Source organism: Paroedura picta, chromosome 1 (assembly GCF_049243985.1).
Source record: "Paroedura picta isolate Pp20150507F chromosome 1, Ppicta_v3.0, whole genome shotgun sequence".
In the NCBI taxonomy this organism is placed as follows: Eukaryota; Metazoa; Chordata; class Lepidosauria; order Squamata; family Gekkonidae; genus Paroedura; species Paroedura picta.
Window position 1 is genome coordinate 51139719 of NC_135369.1, and position 17256 is coordinate 51156974.

The window sequence follows — 17256 nt, forward strand, 5'->3', positions numbered from 1 at the left end:
CATAGCTTCCTGTCCGTGAGTGCTATAAACTGCATGCAAGGAGATGTTGAGATGGTCTTTGCTCTGGCCCTCCAATAGCTCTTGCCACTGTAGCTTCACTTTAGACTTAGATACATATGTCAAATGGCAAACTGGGTTGTCTTCTGAAAGGCTGGTCTGCCAAAGCATTTTCTTCTTTCTGACAAACTTGAAAACTCCAAATTATGCAACATTATAATCATGGAAATGAAAAGTCTACAGCTGAGAGCAGACCACAGAAACAAGTACAAACTAAAGCTTAACAGATAAAAGGACACCGAGTGCATATTACAGATCTGCTAATATCCTCAATACAATTCAAAGCTAATGAGCTCCACAAATGTTTTGCAGTAAATACAACTGATCCAATCACAGGTTTTGTTGCTACTGTTTGGTGATATCACATGACTGTAGAACTGTTGCCTATTAACAATGGGCTGAGAGTTTGGTATATATGCTTATTCCAGGTACAGCTGCGATTATACTAGGCCAAGACCAACCTCAGTGAGTCTCCAGACAGTTGGCTGGCAGCTCCCCATCCCTTTAAACTGTTTTGTTAGAAAGTCTTTTTTTTTCATTTAACAGTATTTTCAGTTTTGGGAAGAGATGTGGCTCAGCAGTAGAGGGGATGCTTTGGTTGCTGACAGTCTCAAATGCAGTTCTTTGCTAAAGGTTCTTATGGCACTGGGTATTGGGGAAATCCTTTTCTAGACTTAAGAGAGCTGCAGCCAGTTGGAGCAGATACCACTGAGCTAATTGGACTAATGACTCAGTGGAAAGAATGCTGACAAAACTTAAACTAGTTTCATTTACTTTTGTTTATAAGCAGCTGTATAAATTAAAATTTATCTTCAAATATCTACACTAAACACAGTACTTCTATTAATTCATCTTACCCAATCAGCCTTTAAATTCTAATGGGTCTAGACTTCAAGTAAATAACTTCTACAAATAACTTCTACAAATCCATTTCAAATATTACTTCAGAATTTTCAGAATTTTACTTCAGAACACAGAATTTGGACTTGTCAGATAGGAATCTGGAAATAAAATTGCCAGTTCTGTCTCTTGGAAATTGCTTTCTGAAGGCTTGCTCTGAGCATGACTAGCGTGTAAAAGGTCTAAGGACTGGGAATGACCTATATTATCCACTTAGACAGATAGTACTCCTTGGTCACTGTGAACTACCCTGTCTGGTTTTGGGGGACTCAACTGAGACATCACACCAAACCATGGTTCGGCATCAGTGCTTGCTTCAGCCACTAAATCAGAAGTCATTATTGCAAGTAAAGCTGCAAAACACAAATTTGTGGTAACCACAATTAGTCACAATGGCTGAACTGACAAGCTGTGGTTAAAGTGATAGTTTTCTGTGTGGAACCAGCTGTACAGTCACAATGTGTGCAGATACATGGTCAAAGCAGACAATCAGCTCTAAACCATAGCTTGCCAAATTGTTGACAGAACAAACCACCATTTGGTGTCATGTTTGAATGAAGCACATCACGCTATTATCTACCAGCTACAGCCAGACAAGGGACCCGCTGGAGTATGGTAGTGATCACCATTAGCAGCTTTGTAGCACCACAATGTTCATGTAATAAGCAAATTACATGGATATTAAACTGAATTGTCTTGAGTAAACAATGTGTTCTCACCGTCTCCACATTGCGAAACAGGCCATAACCCTTTGTAGTATAACCAATTCTTGGGAAAGACCTTAGAATTAGAAGAATTATTCTAGTTAATGGCCCAAATATTTATCATGCTTTTGTACTTGGATTAAACATTTCTGTAGCTGCTGCCAATAATAAAGCCATCAAAATGCTACTAATAGCTCTTAAAAGAACAAAACTTGTTTTTTTAAACACAATCTTGCTTCATGCATTTGTCATGAACCTCTTATAGTATCATTTTACTTCCTTAAACACATTTTTTGAGTTACATCATTATTTTAATTTCTGAAGAGAACATATTTGGCTTATGTTAAACGATATGCATAGCAGCTTTGAAACAACATAAGAGTGGGGGGGACGGGACACACATAGTGACTCCATAATAGCCAGATACAGTTGAATATATTCATTAATACTGGAGCAGGTAATCATATATTGGAAATCTTAATTCATATTACCTCTGAAAACTAAACACACAAGCTGTAACAAGAAGTTTCATCACTTTTACAACAAATCATAGGCATACATACTACATACTGTGCCAAATTACCAGTCATTTTAATACCGATGCCAAATAATCATTACAAAATTATAGACCAGCGATGTAAATATAAATATTTCATTTGGAAAGAAAACCTTGTCTCAAGTAAACAGACTTAGACTTTGGCACTTTCACGGATGGTACTTTCAAACTTTACTAACTTGACAAATGGCTGGAACATTACTTCTAATGAACAGTAATTAGCTCACTTATTGAAATATATATCTTGAGTTACTCAGAACCTGATAATGCACATTCAGAAGGAGCTGAGAACCATACAGTCCCACCCTACTTATCTGTTCTTGCTCTATTACAGCAGTGGTGGAAGGCAGGCCAGTAGGCCAACAGTAAAGAAGTGTATCCCTCTCTTTCTTTGCCCTTCACCCCCAGTGCCTTGCTTGTTCTGTCAACTGAAGAGTCTGGTGTAAAGCCAAGTTCCCAGGATGCCTAGCAAATCAGCAGTAAGTTATTACATTTTAAACAAAGCTACAGTGTAGGCCACAGATCTATCTCACCTCTCCATTCCCTCAGCAGCTTCCTGAGGTGTCCAAAAAGCTTATGCTGAGTTAACAGCAGTCCTGTGTTTAAAATATCACGGGTTACTACCGTGTGGAAGAAGAAAGAACAGGACAATGTCACCCACTCTTCCATCAGTGGAAACCATTCTAGAAGAATGGTGTTTGAGTGTGTTTTGCCATCAAGCTGACTTATGGTGCCCATGGTTTTTTCAAGGCAAGAGATGTTCAGAGGTGTTTTGTCATTGCCTGCTTCCACATCTGATTTGCCCATGTTCCTCATACCTCTTGCAGTTTGTTCCTGAGTCTACTGTATCTCCAAGTATCAACTTTTCAGAGAGCCTGCAAGGGAAAAGCGTGTGAGTGTACCTATGAATACACTCACCCAAGATCCAACCCACAGGTTATTTCATGAAGCAGCAAAGTACAAGAGAATGTTCTCTGTTAATAGGGCATTCTCAAATTCTTGGCATTATCTTCACTACCAAGAATAACATCTGGAAAGCAGGTCAAGGAAGAAGAACCCACACAAGACATTTTATTACACCCACAGACTTGATGAGTGACATCTTGCTCTACTTCCCTGTGTACTGTTGTTTCTCACCACTTAATTATCTATAGGCTCTTTAAACAGACAAACTAAACTGAGTTTGAAGCTACCTCCTTCTCTCAGCTTGCCTATAGAAAGTTCTTTTTTGCTCACCATCCTGAAAAGCTCTCTTTACTGGAACTGTAGCAAGTGCTATTTCCTCTCCTGCTGCCACTGTTAGCCCTCACACTATAACTCTGTTAAGCTAAAATACAGATGCAGCAAGGAGAGTAATTTAATTCCATGAAAATGCACAAAGGAAGAATACCACAAGTTGGAGGAATCAAATTGGTTATTCATTGGGGGTGGGGGGACTGCATAGGTATGGGACTTGGCATGGAAAAAGGTCTAATGTCTGCCAAAGTCTGTCTCCTTCTCCTCAATGTGGGAGGGGAGATGACTAGGTGATAAGCCTTTGCTTTGAGTTGTAAATACTTAGAGACTGACATGTAGGAGACTTGAACACATGAGAAACATTTATTTAGTCACCTCAAAGTTTGAATCACCTCTTGTAGCTTAAGTTATGGCAATTTGTGTGTGTGTGTGTGTGTGTGTAATTGGCTGGAGCCTTGTATTTAGTTTCATATCTGGGTTTAAATGCATTATAGCCTTTTAGGACTGGAAAGAGTAAATACATGCAAAATTAACATCCAGGTGTCCTGGAAAGGAAAGCTGAATTAATGAAAGTAAGGTGACATCTGGTCATCCATGTGTTAAAATAAAGAAGCATTTCATTTTATGACACTTGACACAAAACAATAACCCTTCTACTAATTACATGAGACAGATTTCTGGGCCATTCTAAGCATTAAAGCTACTGCAAAGTTCTAGATTTCAACTGTCACATAATTAATGGTGGACTTAACTAAGATAACAGACATTTTTTCCAATGTCCTCAGATTTAATGTAGTAGAGATAGATATTTCCTGTATATGGGCAAAGACCTTTACAAAATATAGTTAAAACAATAAAATACAAAAATAGAACCGTATATCTCCAGTAAGGATGAAACAATATACTACAAAATATACACAACTGATATATCAAGATGGGGGCTCTCTTGAAAGTACTGGCGGCCAGTGCAAAAGGTGCCAGCCTAGGGATTTAATGTATGTTTCCTTTTTCTGGTGGCTTATCACAGTTCCTCAAAAAAACGTTAGCTGAATTTACTACAGCTCTCTCTGGGAATGTTTACTTATTAATTTTGGATATTTATATCCTGCTTTACTTCTGAATAGGAACTGAAAAGAATTCACAACATTGTTCTCTTCACCTCTATTTTACCCTGATAACAATTGCCCAGTGAGGATGACAGTACTTGACTCCAGTTCATCAAGCAGAGTGGGAATGCCAACCCTGATCTCCCAGAACTAGAAAGGCCACAAATGAGGATACCACTTCAGAATAGGGTTGACAGGTGCCCCTGTACTGTAGGTGGGGGAGATCTCTAGAAAAACATCCACCATGGTGACGTCATGTCAGAGATGTTGGGGGTGGCACTTTGGGTATTGGAAAAACTCTATAGCAAAAAATCGGCCTCAAATCATAGTGTTTTGCTCAAAATGCATAGCATCACTACGGCCCATTATGCATGGCCGCCGAAACAGCAATTTCGGGTCACATGGAAAATGTGGAGGGGGAAGATGCAAAGCAAACCGCTTACGCACGGGACGGGACGCAACAGCGGCAAAACCCAGAGTAACCGATTATGCACACGGCAACCCTGGCGCTGCTTCTGGTTGCACCCTGGTCGCCCGGAAGCTCCGCTTTCTTCCACGTTTCGCTAATGCGGCTTTTTCGGTGGCATGCACTGAATCTGCAGCCAATTGCAGCCGGCGCCAAAAGCAGGAGGAGCAATGCCCAAGGGTGGGTGTTCCCCAACCCTAGCAGGAGATCTGGCATCGATTTAGAATCACATAGCTTACATACCAAATGACAAACACAGGCATTATAATAGTACTCTAGGCTTTATCTTGTTGATTCTGAAGGTATGTCTGTGTTAAAAACTGCTCATGCCATTGGAATTCCACCCAAAGGCCACTCAAGTAGCTCCCTATACAGTCACGCCCTTTAATTTACTGTGAGACTTGAGGCATGTTAAATAAAATCACTGCTTAGGCCTGTAGAAGAAAAAGATATTGAAAACAGTGTATAACAAAAGCTGTCCGCCACCCCCCGCCCTCTCCCCAGGGTTAATTGATTCTTTGCTTGGACAATTTACTCTCATCAAAATGTACATGTACAGGAACACAAGAGAAAAATTGAGAATGTGAAACTCAGCCACCATTTTTGTATAATAGGAATAGCCACATCAGGATCTGGAGAACTACTGTGCCATCTTTTATATATATAAAGAGTGACTGGTACTAATTATGACCTGCTGAATGTTTAAAAGGCTCTAGAGCGAGCCCTGCCTGCCAGGAGCCATCTGAACATTTGGTGCTCCAGGAGAAGTCCCCTGCTGCCGTGGGACGCAGAGAGAAGCCTGGGGGTAGAATCGGGGCCAGGGAATTGGGCAGTGCCTCTCCTGATGGGGAGAGATGCTGCCTGGCTCCTTGAGTCTCCCACCACTGCAGGGCACAGAGACAAGCCTCTCTAGGGCTAGGGAGCTGGGCTCCAATGGGGAGAGGCACTGCCCAGCTCCTTGAGTCCCCTTTCCCCTCTGGGCTCAGAGAGAAGTCTATCTGCACCCGCCCAAGTCCCTACCTAGCACCCAGTGAAGTCCTGGATGCACCAGGCTTTCCTTTCAGTATCAACATAAGACCAGATTGTTCCAGATTGAGGGGGTGGAGAATTGAGCTAGTATGTTCCCTCCTCCTCAGCACTTTTGCTTTTGAACCAAATTATAGTTTGTAGTCTTTCCTACAAACCAAACTGAAATCCTGGTCTGTGAAGAAGATTGTGAACCACAGTTTGTGATGACAGTACAATGAAAACTATGTTCTTTCATTAAAAAGTTGCAATCCCAAGGTACGCATGGCTCCTTCACATAGCCACATCTGAATAATGAAAGCATGGGTTGATATTAACACTCAGGTTTTTCTACAGCGCAAATAACTAGAATTAAACTCGTATTTTTGCTTTTGACAATGGGAAATTATTTTAGCCAAATTATCCTCATAATGTGAATACACATAACTCCAAGAAATAAACAACAAAAAAAGCACACCAGGCTGATCGAAGGTTTTCTGAAACCTACATTCAAACAGATGGCTCCTGGATGACAGGCAAGTGAGATTTAGGCCCACAGCTGGACTTTGGCAGCCTGATACAGTCCCTATACATGACCCACAGCGACCATTCCCCACCATCAGCTTCAGCCTTGTTTTTAGATTTAACCACATTCTCCTATCCACCACCAGGCCCTTGAAACCAATGCAAGAAAACTAGCGAAGAGCTTTATCACTTTAATCAGTTGAGCCATCTGTAAACAGCCCGTGGCGCCACGGGCGCCACGGACTGTATAAAGGAGTAAGGGGTAGTGGGGAGGAGTTAGGGCGGGACCGGTCCGGGATAAAAACACGGAGGGGCCAATCAGGAGCCGCGAAGCGGCTCCTGATTGGCCCCTCCAAGTGTCCATCCCGCCCGAAGAAGGCAATGGGGAGCCGCGCAAAGCGCGGCTTCCCATTCCCTGCTTCACCCGCACAGGCACAGGTGAGCGGTCCGCCGCGCCGCCTTCTCCCGGCCGCCGGAGCGGCTTCGCGGTGTCGTAGAAGCCGCGAGGCCGCTCCGGCGGGCGGGAGAAGGCTTTGGGGAGCTTCGGGGGCGGGTGGGCCTCGGCGGGTGGACCTGGCCGCCTTCTCTCGCCCGCCGGAGCGGCTTCGCGGCGTCTACAACGCCACGAAGCCGCTCCAGCGGGCGAGAGAAGGCGGCCAGGTCCACCCGCCGAAAATGGCCAAAAATGGCCGCCGCAGCCACCGCCAGCCAGCCACCGCCGCCTGCCACCCAGGCACCGCCGAAAATGGACGCCGCCGCAGCCTGCCAGCCAGCCGCCGCCGCCAGCGAGCCAGCCGCCCAAAATGGCCGCCGCCGCCGACAGCAAGCCGCCGCCGCCGCCCCCAGCCGAGCCGCTACCGCCGTGACTGCCCCGCTGCCGCCCATCAATACAGGTAGGCCGCTTCCCCGCAGCCCCGGCCCCACCGTACCCTTATGCCGGCCGGAGGGGGGAGGAGGATAAAGACTTCTGCAGCCCCACAGCTGCGGAAGCCTTTGGGAGTCGGGGGCAGGAGCCCACGCCCATCTAGCGCCCATTTTATTTCAGATTAAAATGGGCTTTAGATCTAGTCCATTAATATTGAGATGTGATAAAAGTCAAACATTTTTAAGGTGGAAATGAAACACTACAAGTTGAAGAATACAAAAAAGAGGAAGAGAGAGACAGACAGAAGACAGTGGAGAAAACTCAATGATATCTGAACTCTTCTTTAAGGGACTCCATACATGCCATTATTCCAGATTGGAGCGGGGTGGAGAATTGAGCTCCCATTTAGCCAGTTACTCCCCTCAATGTTGTATGGCAGAGCAGCAGAGGACAGCACACCATTCACCACTGGCATTGGGGATATCACATATAGGTAGTTTACCTATTGACTCCTACCTATTGGGGATGTCACATATAGGTAGATTACCTCTTGACTTGAGGTCATCAAGTAGAAGTAGGACATACTTTTTACATGATGTCTAAGTTGTCCTTTACATTACAAGGCGGGAGTACCAGCTAAGGCAGCATCTCTTGTAGTAATGTGTAAAACGGCCCTTAAAGGAATTAAATGAGCATTTTTCATACTTCCTGTCCCCTGAGATATTCTCTTCTGTGAAGAAATTTTTAGCTAGCCCCACAGAGGGTTATAGGCCACAATCATGGGGCACTACCCTGTCCTGCTCAGCCTCACTCTTGCATTGCATAAACTAACAGCTCAATGTTCCAGATCTGCACTAGAAGCCTCCTACCTTTAGTTGGTGCTGATTTCCTCACAGATGCAACATTATCTTCAGAAATGGCTAGACGTCTTAATACATCAGCTAGGGCTGCTTTCAGAACTGTGATTTCATCTTCTTGTTGTTGAACTCTTAGCTCAAGAGCTGAAAGGCGGTCCTGGACATCAGATGTACTTGCTGCAGAGATGCTATCATCTGTTTATTTTTTAAAAAAGTAAAGAAATACCTTTTAGAAGTTGTATCATATTTCTTAACATTTTAAATACAGCACAACAAAATCAGAAAAAAACATCAAGAAAATCATTTGTGATGTCTGTGCTCCAAAAATATTCAGCATTTGTTAGAGCCATCAGCAATAGCTCTACCACAAACACTTATCTTTGGAGACTGGGTTAAGAAGGTCTAGATACAGATGCTGTTGGCTTGATAAGTAGGAACAACTACCACAGGTTTCTGGAGCAACCACAGCATATACTAGTACAAAACAGCTAGATTTAGCATTCACACAGTGTTGGGAATATCCTGACTTCCTTGATCAAATACATAAAGCAAGGGAATAATGACTATAGTTTCATTAGGATTGGCAATTTGAAAAAGCTGTTCTATTCTCTGCTATATTTCCTTGCTGCAGCCCCTATTCCTGTGGCATCCTACTCTGGTTAGTGACAGCCTCATCTGCCAGCATTAGAATTAAAGACTTCTAACATGTAAATACATACATGTCTTTGTAACTATTCCTGTAATAACTACATACACAGATTTCAAAACAATAAATGACCCAAAATGCAGGTGACAAAGTGAATGTTTTATAATAAATCTATTCAAGTTACACTGATAATCTTCCAGGTTCTGATAATGTGATACACAATGGTACATGGTTCATATTTCATGTTTTTGATCAAATGGGAAAGTTCACTGCTAGTACTTTTTAAAAATTCTGATTATTATCAAATTTACAGTGTGAAACTTTACAGCAAATATGTTGATTTACTCAATAGCCGTCTTGGAAAGTTAATTCAGGAGGCAATACTAAAACCATTATACAAAAAAAACGCTAAATGGGAGGGGACAGGATCGTTTCACAGATACGATTTCACAGATACATTTAACTGTTACAAGATATTATCGCATTAAATGGGCTTTTGAGTTCACTATCAGAGGTATCATTTACAACATGAAAGAAACAACTTCTTGCAGATGAGGCAGTCGGGGGGGGGGGGTCACCACACCGAAAGAAAGAACCACAGCTGATAATGGAGGAAGAAAAACATGTCAGTTGGGGAGTTGAACAGACCATTCAAGAAGTTGTAGAATCTCTAAAAGCTATTAGCAAGAAGGTGAATAAGCATCTGCTGTGTCTAGCAATGGTCTAGGCCAGGGGTGTCTAGTAATGGTCTAGGGGGTGGGCAAGCTGTGGGGAATGCTGGCAGGGGCTCATGGGAATTGTAGTCCATGGACCTCTAGAGGGCCACAGTCTGCCCACCTCTGGTCTAGGCAATTTGCTATTCCAATGCTATTTCTGTTTCAACAGGCACCAGTTCAATAAATGCACATTTGTAGCGTTCAGATGCCATTAAGAGGGACAAAAATAGTTTGCACACACAAAATATAATATGGTTAAGGACATTTTAGAACAGTTTTACATTTTTTAATTTCATGTGCTGACTCTACCCTCTCAGATTTTGAGCAAGTGCTCTTGGAGAGACGTATGCCTTTGTAAGAGAGATGACTGGGTTCAAAAACTTGAACAACATTTCTAAAATAGGTCATCATAAAAGTTCTGCAGCACAGACAGAATTAATTCTTACATGTTGCAGTTATTGGCACGTGCACAGGTGCCCGAAGTCAACAGTAGCCAACTGAACAGATGTGAAAGCATGCATCAAGTACTCTTGCCCTCTAGTTATGATGATGAAGAATTGTTTTTATAGCCTGTTTTTCACTAGCCCAAGAAGTCTCAAAGCAACTCAAAGCAATGGCCTTCCCCTACTCTCCCTAAAACAGACACCCTGTGAGAAGAGAGGCTGAGAGAGCTCTGACAGGATTGTGAGTGACCCACATCACCCTGTTGACTGACAATTAATTACTGCCCTTCTCTTGTACTAGTGGCAGAAATGGGAGGGGACTCTACAGCCCTTGAATCAGGAATGTGGAAAACTGGGACCTGGACACATTAGAAGGATATGACTTTTGAGAGTCTTTAAGCCATAACAGCTCACTGAAATATCTATATTCAGAGCCATCTGAACTCAATGTCATGCTTTAACATCTTTCTTGTCAAGTCACATGGCCAACCCTAGGATATCAGACATGAGGAAACAATAACAGGCAGTGCATGAAACCCCAAGGCACAAAACCCCAACACAGGGCTAGCAACAGAATTTAGCCGTGGGAGCATGGGGTCTGACTTTAGAAAAAGGAAAGGGTCTCAAATATTTTTATGCTTAGTCTTTGAACCAGTTCTGTCCTATATCTGTTTAAATCAAATTACTTACTATTTATTCCATTTATTCCATTTATTACTCAAACATATTCAGAAGAGATTTCAAAAACATATCTCCTGAACCATCTGCATGCACTAATATTACTATGACAGATTCTCTGCTACAAAATCATGTGACATGTGCTATAAAATCATACACCCAAGATTCAAAACAGTTATGGAAAATGCATTTGACATTGCTAACGTTTGTTGCCCATTCAAACAACAAACTCAGATGATTGTGGTTAGATTTTGGCAGAGAAAGCAAGCTGTGTTATTTAAACCCATCATTTCCTGCTTATTCTGGAACATTATTTCACATGGGGGGGGAGCAATAGCGTTCCACTTAATATCTGTTCCACTTAATATTTCTGTTAAGGGCTAGGAGAAAGAGCTGTTCTTATGGCTTAAGTGCATCCACTCAGGGTAGCTGTCCCAACCCTGAGTGCCTCCTCCTCCAACTGGCTTGCCTGTCTGTCCAGTGGCCAACCAATCACTTTCCATCCCGCACCCTCCTTCCACTTCCCTCCAAGGTTCAGAGGCTGCAGATCCCTGCTGCGTGAGAGCTGCCCCTGCCGTTGAGTTCCCTGTCTGGGGGCCTCTAGCCTGCAGCCTTTCCAGGTCCTGGGGTGAGGAGAGGCCATCCTTAGAATTCTTCAACACCCCCCAATCAGTAACCCCCCCAGTTACTGAAGGCAGTTCACCAGTCTAATTTATTCTGAAGTTAAACAGCAGCTTCTTTCCATATACAAAGTCAGATAAATCTTTGCATCAAACAAAAGAAAATTTTGTATTCTTCAAAAGCTTTACCTTTTGTGATAAATTACAAAACGAATTATGGCATTTCAGTGCACAGAGAAGCAACGTTAGTTTATAGAAGAAGAAGAGTTAGTTCTTATATGCCACTTTTCTCTACCAGAAGGAGTCTCAAAGCGGCTTACAATCATCTTCCCTTTCCTCTCCCCACAACAGACACCCTGAGAGGTGGGTGAGGCTGAGAGAGCCCTGATATCACTGCTCAGTCAGAACAGCTTTATCAGCACAGTAGCGAGTCCAAGGTCACCCAAGCTGGCTGCATGTGGGGGAGTGCAGGCTTCACACATGCAGGTGAGTGGAGTTGCACACATGCAATTTGGATTTTCAGCCTATATATCCATCCCACTATGGGTAATGCATGGATTAACCTCATGGCATGCCATAAACTCAGATAAAAGATGCGATCATGCATGTAATTGTGTCTAGACAAGTCTAATTGAAAGCTGTGAGACACAGATATATAATGCAAAACTATACCACCACACACTTATGACATTCCAATTCATTGCAATGGGATTTACACAGTTGGAAAAAATTTCCCTAGTAGCATGTTATCATTTTTTGACAATTCATAAACAGGTTTATTTTAAGTCAACTGATTTTCATTTCCAAATAATGACCAGGAGGAGAAGTCCAAAAAAACATGCTGGGTTAAATCCTACCAGCTTTGCTACAAAAGGAGGCGGTGCTCTTTCTCATTACCAAAATGGTTTTGCCAGAAATCTTATCACACTAGTTGAGAGCTTCAATGAGGTGCAACAGTAAGATTAAATGGAAACGTTTGTAGGGCCTAACCCACTGTTCAAAAATTCAAGTTTAAAGATAATTACCAGAAAACACCCCTACTTCTTTGGGTAGTAAAGCAGGAAAATCCTGCTGTAGGAAGCAAACCAGTCTCAAAATACATTTGTGACTTATCAAGATTAATTTTCATGTGTAAGCTACCCTACCTTTATTTAAAGGATTTTTAAAAAATGCTACTGCTTAATAAAATTAGTCTTGAAAGAATGCCAGGAAATCACTGATGCTAACATCTTGCTGAAATAAACAGGTTGAGGGGTTCACACCTATGCCATGTTGCATTTTCTATTCTGTATGCCAAGTCCCCCCCCCCCCAATAATGACTATGTTGCAAAATGCATAACATATGTTTGGAGCCTGGGTGTTACAAAACAATTATTAAATTACACTTATGATTCTCCTACAATAGGCTCAATTAACAATCTAGATCTATGCATTTTTATTGCGTGGGAATAACAAGCTCAATGTGGTTTGTAAAGGACAACATGACATTTTGCAGTTGGATTTTCTTCTGTGAAAATTCATTTCTAAAGTGCATTCTCCAATGTATGCAGAATATATGTATCTGTATCACATGTAGCTCTTTAAACCTCATATCTAGAATCCTGTTTTATATAGCAAAATGCTATATCACAGGAAGCTTCTGATTGGTCATATATATCTTACTGCATGTACCCCAAACAGTAAGTGTACAAATCTCCTGGACACATCAAAAATATAAGATGTAGCTGAGATTGCAGGGGGGGGCATCACATCAGTCCTGGAGAACACAATGGCTCCTTTATTATAGAGCTTCTGTCAGCTACTTTAAAAAATTGTAAGGACTTTTGAGGAACTCAGTTAAATGCTCATGTGGTTGCATTTGTTTATTTTAAAAATGAGTTTTAGAAATCAGTGTGCTTCCCCACACTGACTAACAGTATCCCTACCTGAGCAGAAACAGATGATCTTGGAGGTAGCATTCAGGGACTTTAGCTGGTAGTTCTTGAGAACTTCAACATTCATGCCAAGGCTTGCCTTGTCAGGAATAGCTCAGGATTTCACAGACTCTATTACAACCATGGACCTGTCTAAGATGACAACTGGTCCTCCATAGTATGCAGCTCACATTCTTGATCTGGTATTTTATTCTGGGCAGAAGGAATGTGAGCTGAAGATGGGGAAATTGATTGTAGTTCCTTTATTGTAGACAGATCAGTAGCTGCTTGGGCTTCAACTTACAAGGAAAAGAGAACTCCGCAGGGATGGAGAATCTATTAAGATTTGCACCTGGTACAAGATAGACTTGAATGGCTGCTTGAAGGTTGTTGCTTCTATTGATGCCCTGGCTGACCACTGAAACGAGGAAATGACCTGGGTGGCTAACATGATTGCTCCCAGGCTCCCTCTCTCAAATGTTAGAGCCCAGGAAGCTGCTTGGTTTACTGAGGGCCTGTGAGTGGTGAAAAGTCAAGATTAATTTTCATGTGTAAACTATCCTAGTTCTATTTAAAGATTTTTTAAAAAATATGGCTGCTTAATAAAATTAGTCTTGAAAGAATGCCAGGAAAACACTGTTGCTAACATCTTGCTGAAATAAGCAGGTTGAGGGTGGTTCACATCTATGGTGCATTTTCTATTCTGCATGCCAAGTTTTTTTTCATTTTGCCTCCTAATTTCATAAATAAAATGATGAGATTAAGATTAAAATAATATTGGTACAATGAAAGAGTTGACTGTGTCTTGGCTAACTCCGCTTTCAGATTAATAACGGAAATTTTTGCCCTCCTGGTTGCTATGTATGTTAAATGGTCATACTATGCATATCCTATTCATGTCTTCTGGATCAAATATCTTACATAACTAGCTATATAATATACATGACCATAATACAATTTGTTATTTGAAGGATAAGGGTAATGAGTCATTAGGACTCATTAGAAACTTGTTGACTATATATCTCCCTACTGGAGACAAAAATATCTTAAATTTCAGAGTTGTGTAGAAAAATTTAAAAATTGCTTTTGTGTCTAAATTAATGTATACAAGAAGTTATATTGTGATAGAGGCTTACACAGATTAAAATGTTGGATGGATTAGGTTTGAGGCTTTCTAGAATAACAGAATCTATCCATGTTTATTTTACAATATTGTCTAATTTATCCAAATTTTATATTTATAAAATGTTCAAAAATAGTTTGAATTCTTAGTTGTTAATCCTACAAGGAGTGTAAATAGAATATTAAACTTCCAAGTGTCTACCAAATTGTACCTTAACTAAATTATAAAAATGTGCTTTCATTCAATGTGAAGCTCCATTAAAAATTGATCTTTGCAGAAAGAGAAATAAAGGAAACCCTTTATTTTAACATCTAGTCCAATCTAGACACAATCCATAGTTCTCCAAGAAGGTATAATGACAAAACAAATCTGAAGGACAACAAGCTTCAAAAACAGACATCACAAAACTGCATGTTGTTTGAGCCAGTTCACCCCCATATATCAGCCCAAACCCTGTTTGCACAGTGGGGAGCTTTCCCTATAAAACATATATTTTAATGAAAGATCAAAGCAGTATATGAATAAGGCTATTTTTAGGGTGGCAAACTGACCACTCAAATATTGACAACCAAGCACTTATCTATGAAGCCAAGAAAGCCACTATATAGGAGGCACAACAACTAGCCCTTAAAAAAAATCCCATTAATGTTTTATTGGTTAGCAAGGGCAGGCTGGAAGTGGGAAAGTGTCACTTCGCAATGGAAATTGCGTCCACAAGCTCTCACCCAACACAATTGATTAGGGTGATTAGATCTCTTACCATCCTCGACAGTATACTGTCGCCTTGCCTATTTAACTTGTATGTGGAGCACATCATGAGAAAGGCGGGGTTAGATGAGTCACAAGATTGCAGGGAGAAATATCAACAACTTCAGATATGCAGATGATAACAATCTAATGGCAGAAAGTGAAGAGGAAAGAGCTTGTTGATGCGGGTGAAGGAGGAGAGCGCAAAAGTTGGCTTGAAACTCAACATCAAGAAAACGAAGATCATGGCATCTGGCCCTCTCAATTCCTTGCAAATAGATGGGGAAGAAATGGAGGTAGTGACAGATTTTATTTTCCTGGGCTCCAAGATCACTGCAGATGGGGACTGCAGCAAAGAAATTAAAAGACGCTTGCTCCTGGGGAGGAAAGCTATGGCAAATCTAGACAGCATCCTAAAAAGTAGAGACATCACCCTAACAACAAAAGTGTGTTTAGTCAAAGCTATGGTATTCCCAGTTGCAACGTATGGCTGTGAAAATTGGACCATAAGGAAGGCCGAGCGTCAAAGAATTGAGGCTTTTGAACTCTGGTGCTGGAGGAGACTCTTGCGAGTCCCTTGGACTGTAAGGCGAACAAACTGGTCAGTCCTAGAGGAGATCAGCCCTGACTGCTCCTTAGAAGGCCAGATCCTGAAGATGAAACTCAAATACTTTGGCCACGTCACGAGAAGGAAGGACTTCCTGGAAAAGAGCCTAATGCTGGTAGTGATTGAGGGCAAAAAAGAAGGGGACGACAGAGAATGAGGTGGCTGGATGGAGTCACTGAAGGACTAGGTGCAAACTTAAATGGACTCCGGGGAATGGTAGAGGACAGGAAGGCCTGGAGGATCATTGTCCATGGGGTCGCAATGGGTCGGACATGACTTCGCACCTAACAACAACAACTATCCTCAAGGAGGGGCCCCAAAATTTTAGCCAATTGGATTTGTGCTGTGAGGCATTAGCAAGCTATTTTGCAGATAAAGTCTTGTCACTTCATTGGGAAGTGGACAAATTGCTGGGTTCAATGAGAGTGACCATTTGCCCCTTAGATCCCTGCCCATCCTCATTGCTCAAATTGGGTGAGGGAGATTGTGAACCTCTCCCTAACATCTGGAGAGTTCCCTGAAGGGCTTAAGGAAGCAGTGGTCTGTCCTCTCCTGGAAAAAAAAACAAAAAACATGGCTGAACCTGCAGGACCCCGCCAACTACTGCCCAGTCTTGCATCTTGCATTTCTGGGCAAGGTAGTGGAGCGGGCCATGGCAGACCAGCTCCCGGTATTATTGCAGGAAACTTCGGCCCTAGATTCTGTAACTTGCTCTACAAAGGCCTTGGCTTTGACCCGGAAACTGCAACTGGGCCCACATCCATCCAGTGTTGTGGCAGATGTATGAGTTACCAGTTTGCTTCTGGATCAAATTCAAAGTCTTGGTTTTGCCCTTTAAAGCTATACAAGGCCTGGTTCCTACCTATCCGAGGGACTGTTTATCTACCTATGCCCCCCCCACAGGGCTCTTCGCTCTGCAGGTATGAATCTGCTGGTTGTCCTGGGCCCCAGGGACATCCGCCTGGCCTCCCTCAACCAGGGCCAGGGCCTTTTCAGCCTTGGCCCCCACCTGGTGGAATGAGCTCTCAAAAGAGATGAGGGCCCTGTTGGAACTATCTAGGTTCCGTAGGGCCTGCAATATGGAGCTCTTCTGCCAGGCATTTGGTTGAGGCCGGAGGGAGGGGGGATGACTGGAGTGAAAATGACTTATTATGCACGGTCGCCTTATCGAGGGTTGGGACAACGCGGAGGAGGAAGAAGCGTGGCAAACCGCAAACACACAGGACGGAACGCAAGGGTAGCAAAACCCAGAGCAGCCGCTGGCTGCGGACGACGAGGCGGCGATGTGGAGCAAACAGGGAGGCGAGCGAGGTGCTGACCAAGGCTGGACCACCAAGCAGGGCGGCCATGGCATGCGCAGGCCATGCCGGCGGAACCGAAGGGCATGAAAGGGGAGAGATCAAGCACACCCAGAAGCCCTGTACACCACGGACCTTCCCGATTATGCAAGCGGCCACTCCGGTGCCGCTTCTGGTTGTGCCCTGGT

The 17256-nt window shown here is 42.7% G+C and overlaps 1 protein-coding gene across 6 annotated transcripts in view; it reads right to left on the bottom strand.

Moving 5' to 3' along the window:
• EML4 (EMAP like 4) overlaps positions 1–17256 on the bottom strand; it is a 198882-nt gene that overhangs the window by 84583 nt on the left and 97043 nt on the right. For all 6 annotated transcript variants that reach the window (XM_077337873.1, XM_077337892.1, XM_077337883.1 and 3 more), the window contains exon 2: positions 8290–8472. In XM_077337873.1, the coding sequence (XP_077193988.1) occupies positions 8290–8472 (183 nt within the window). The remainder of the gene's footprint in view (positions 1–8289; positions 8473–17256) is intronic.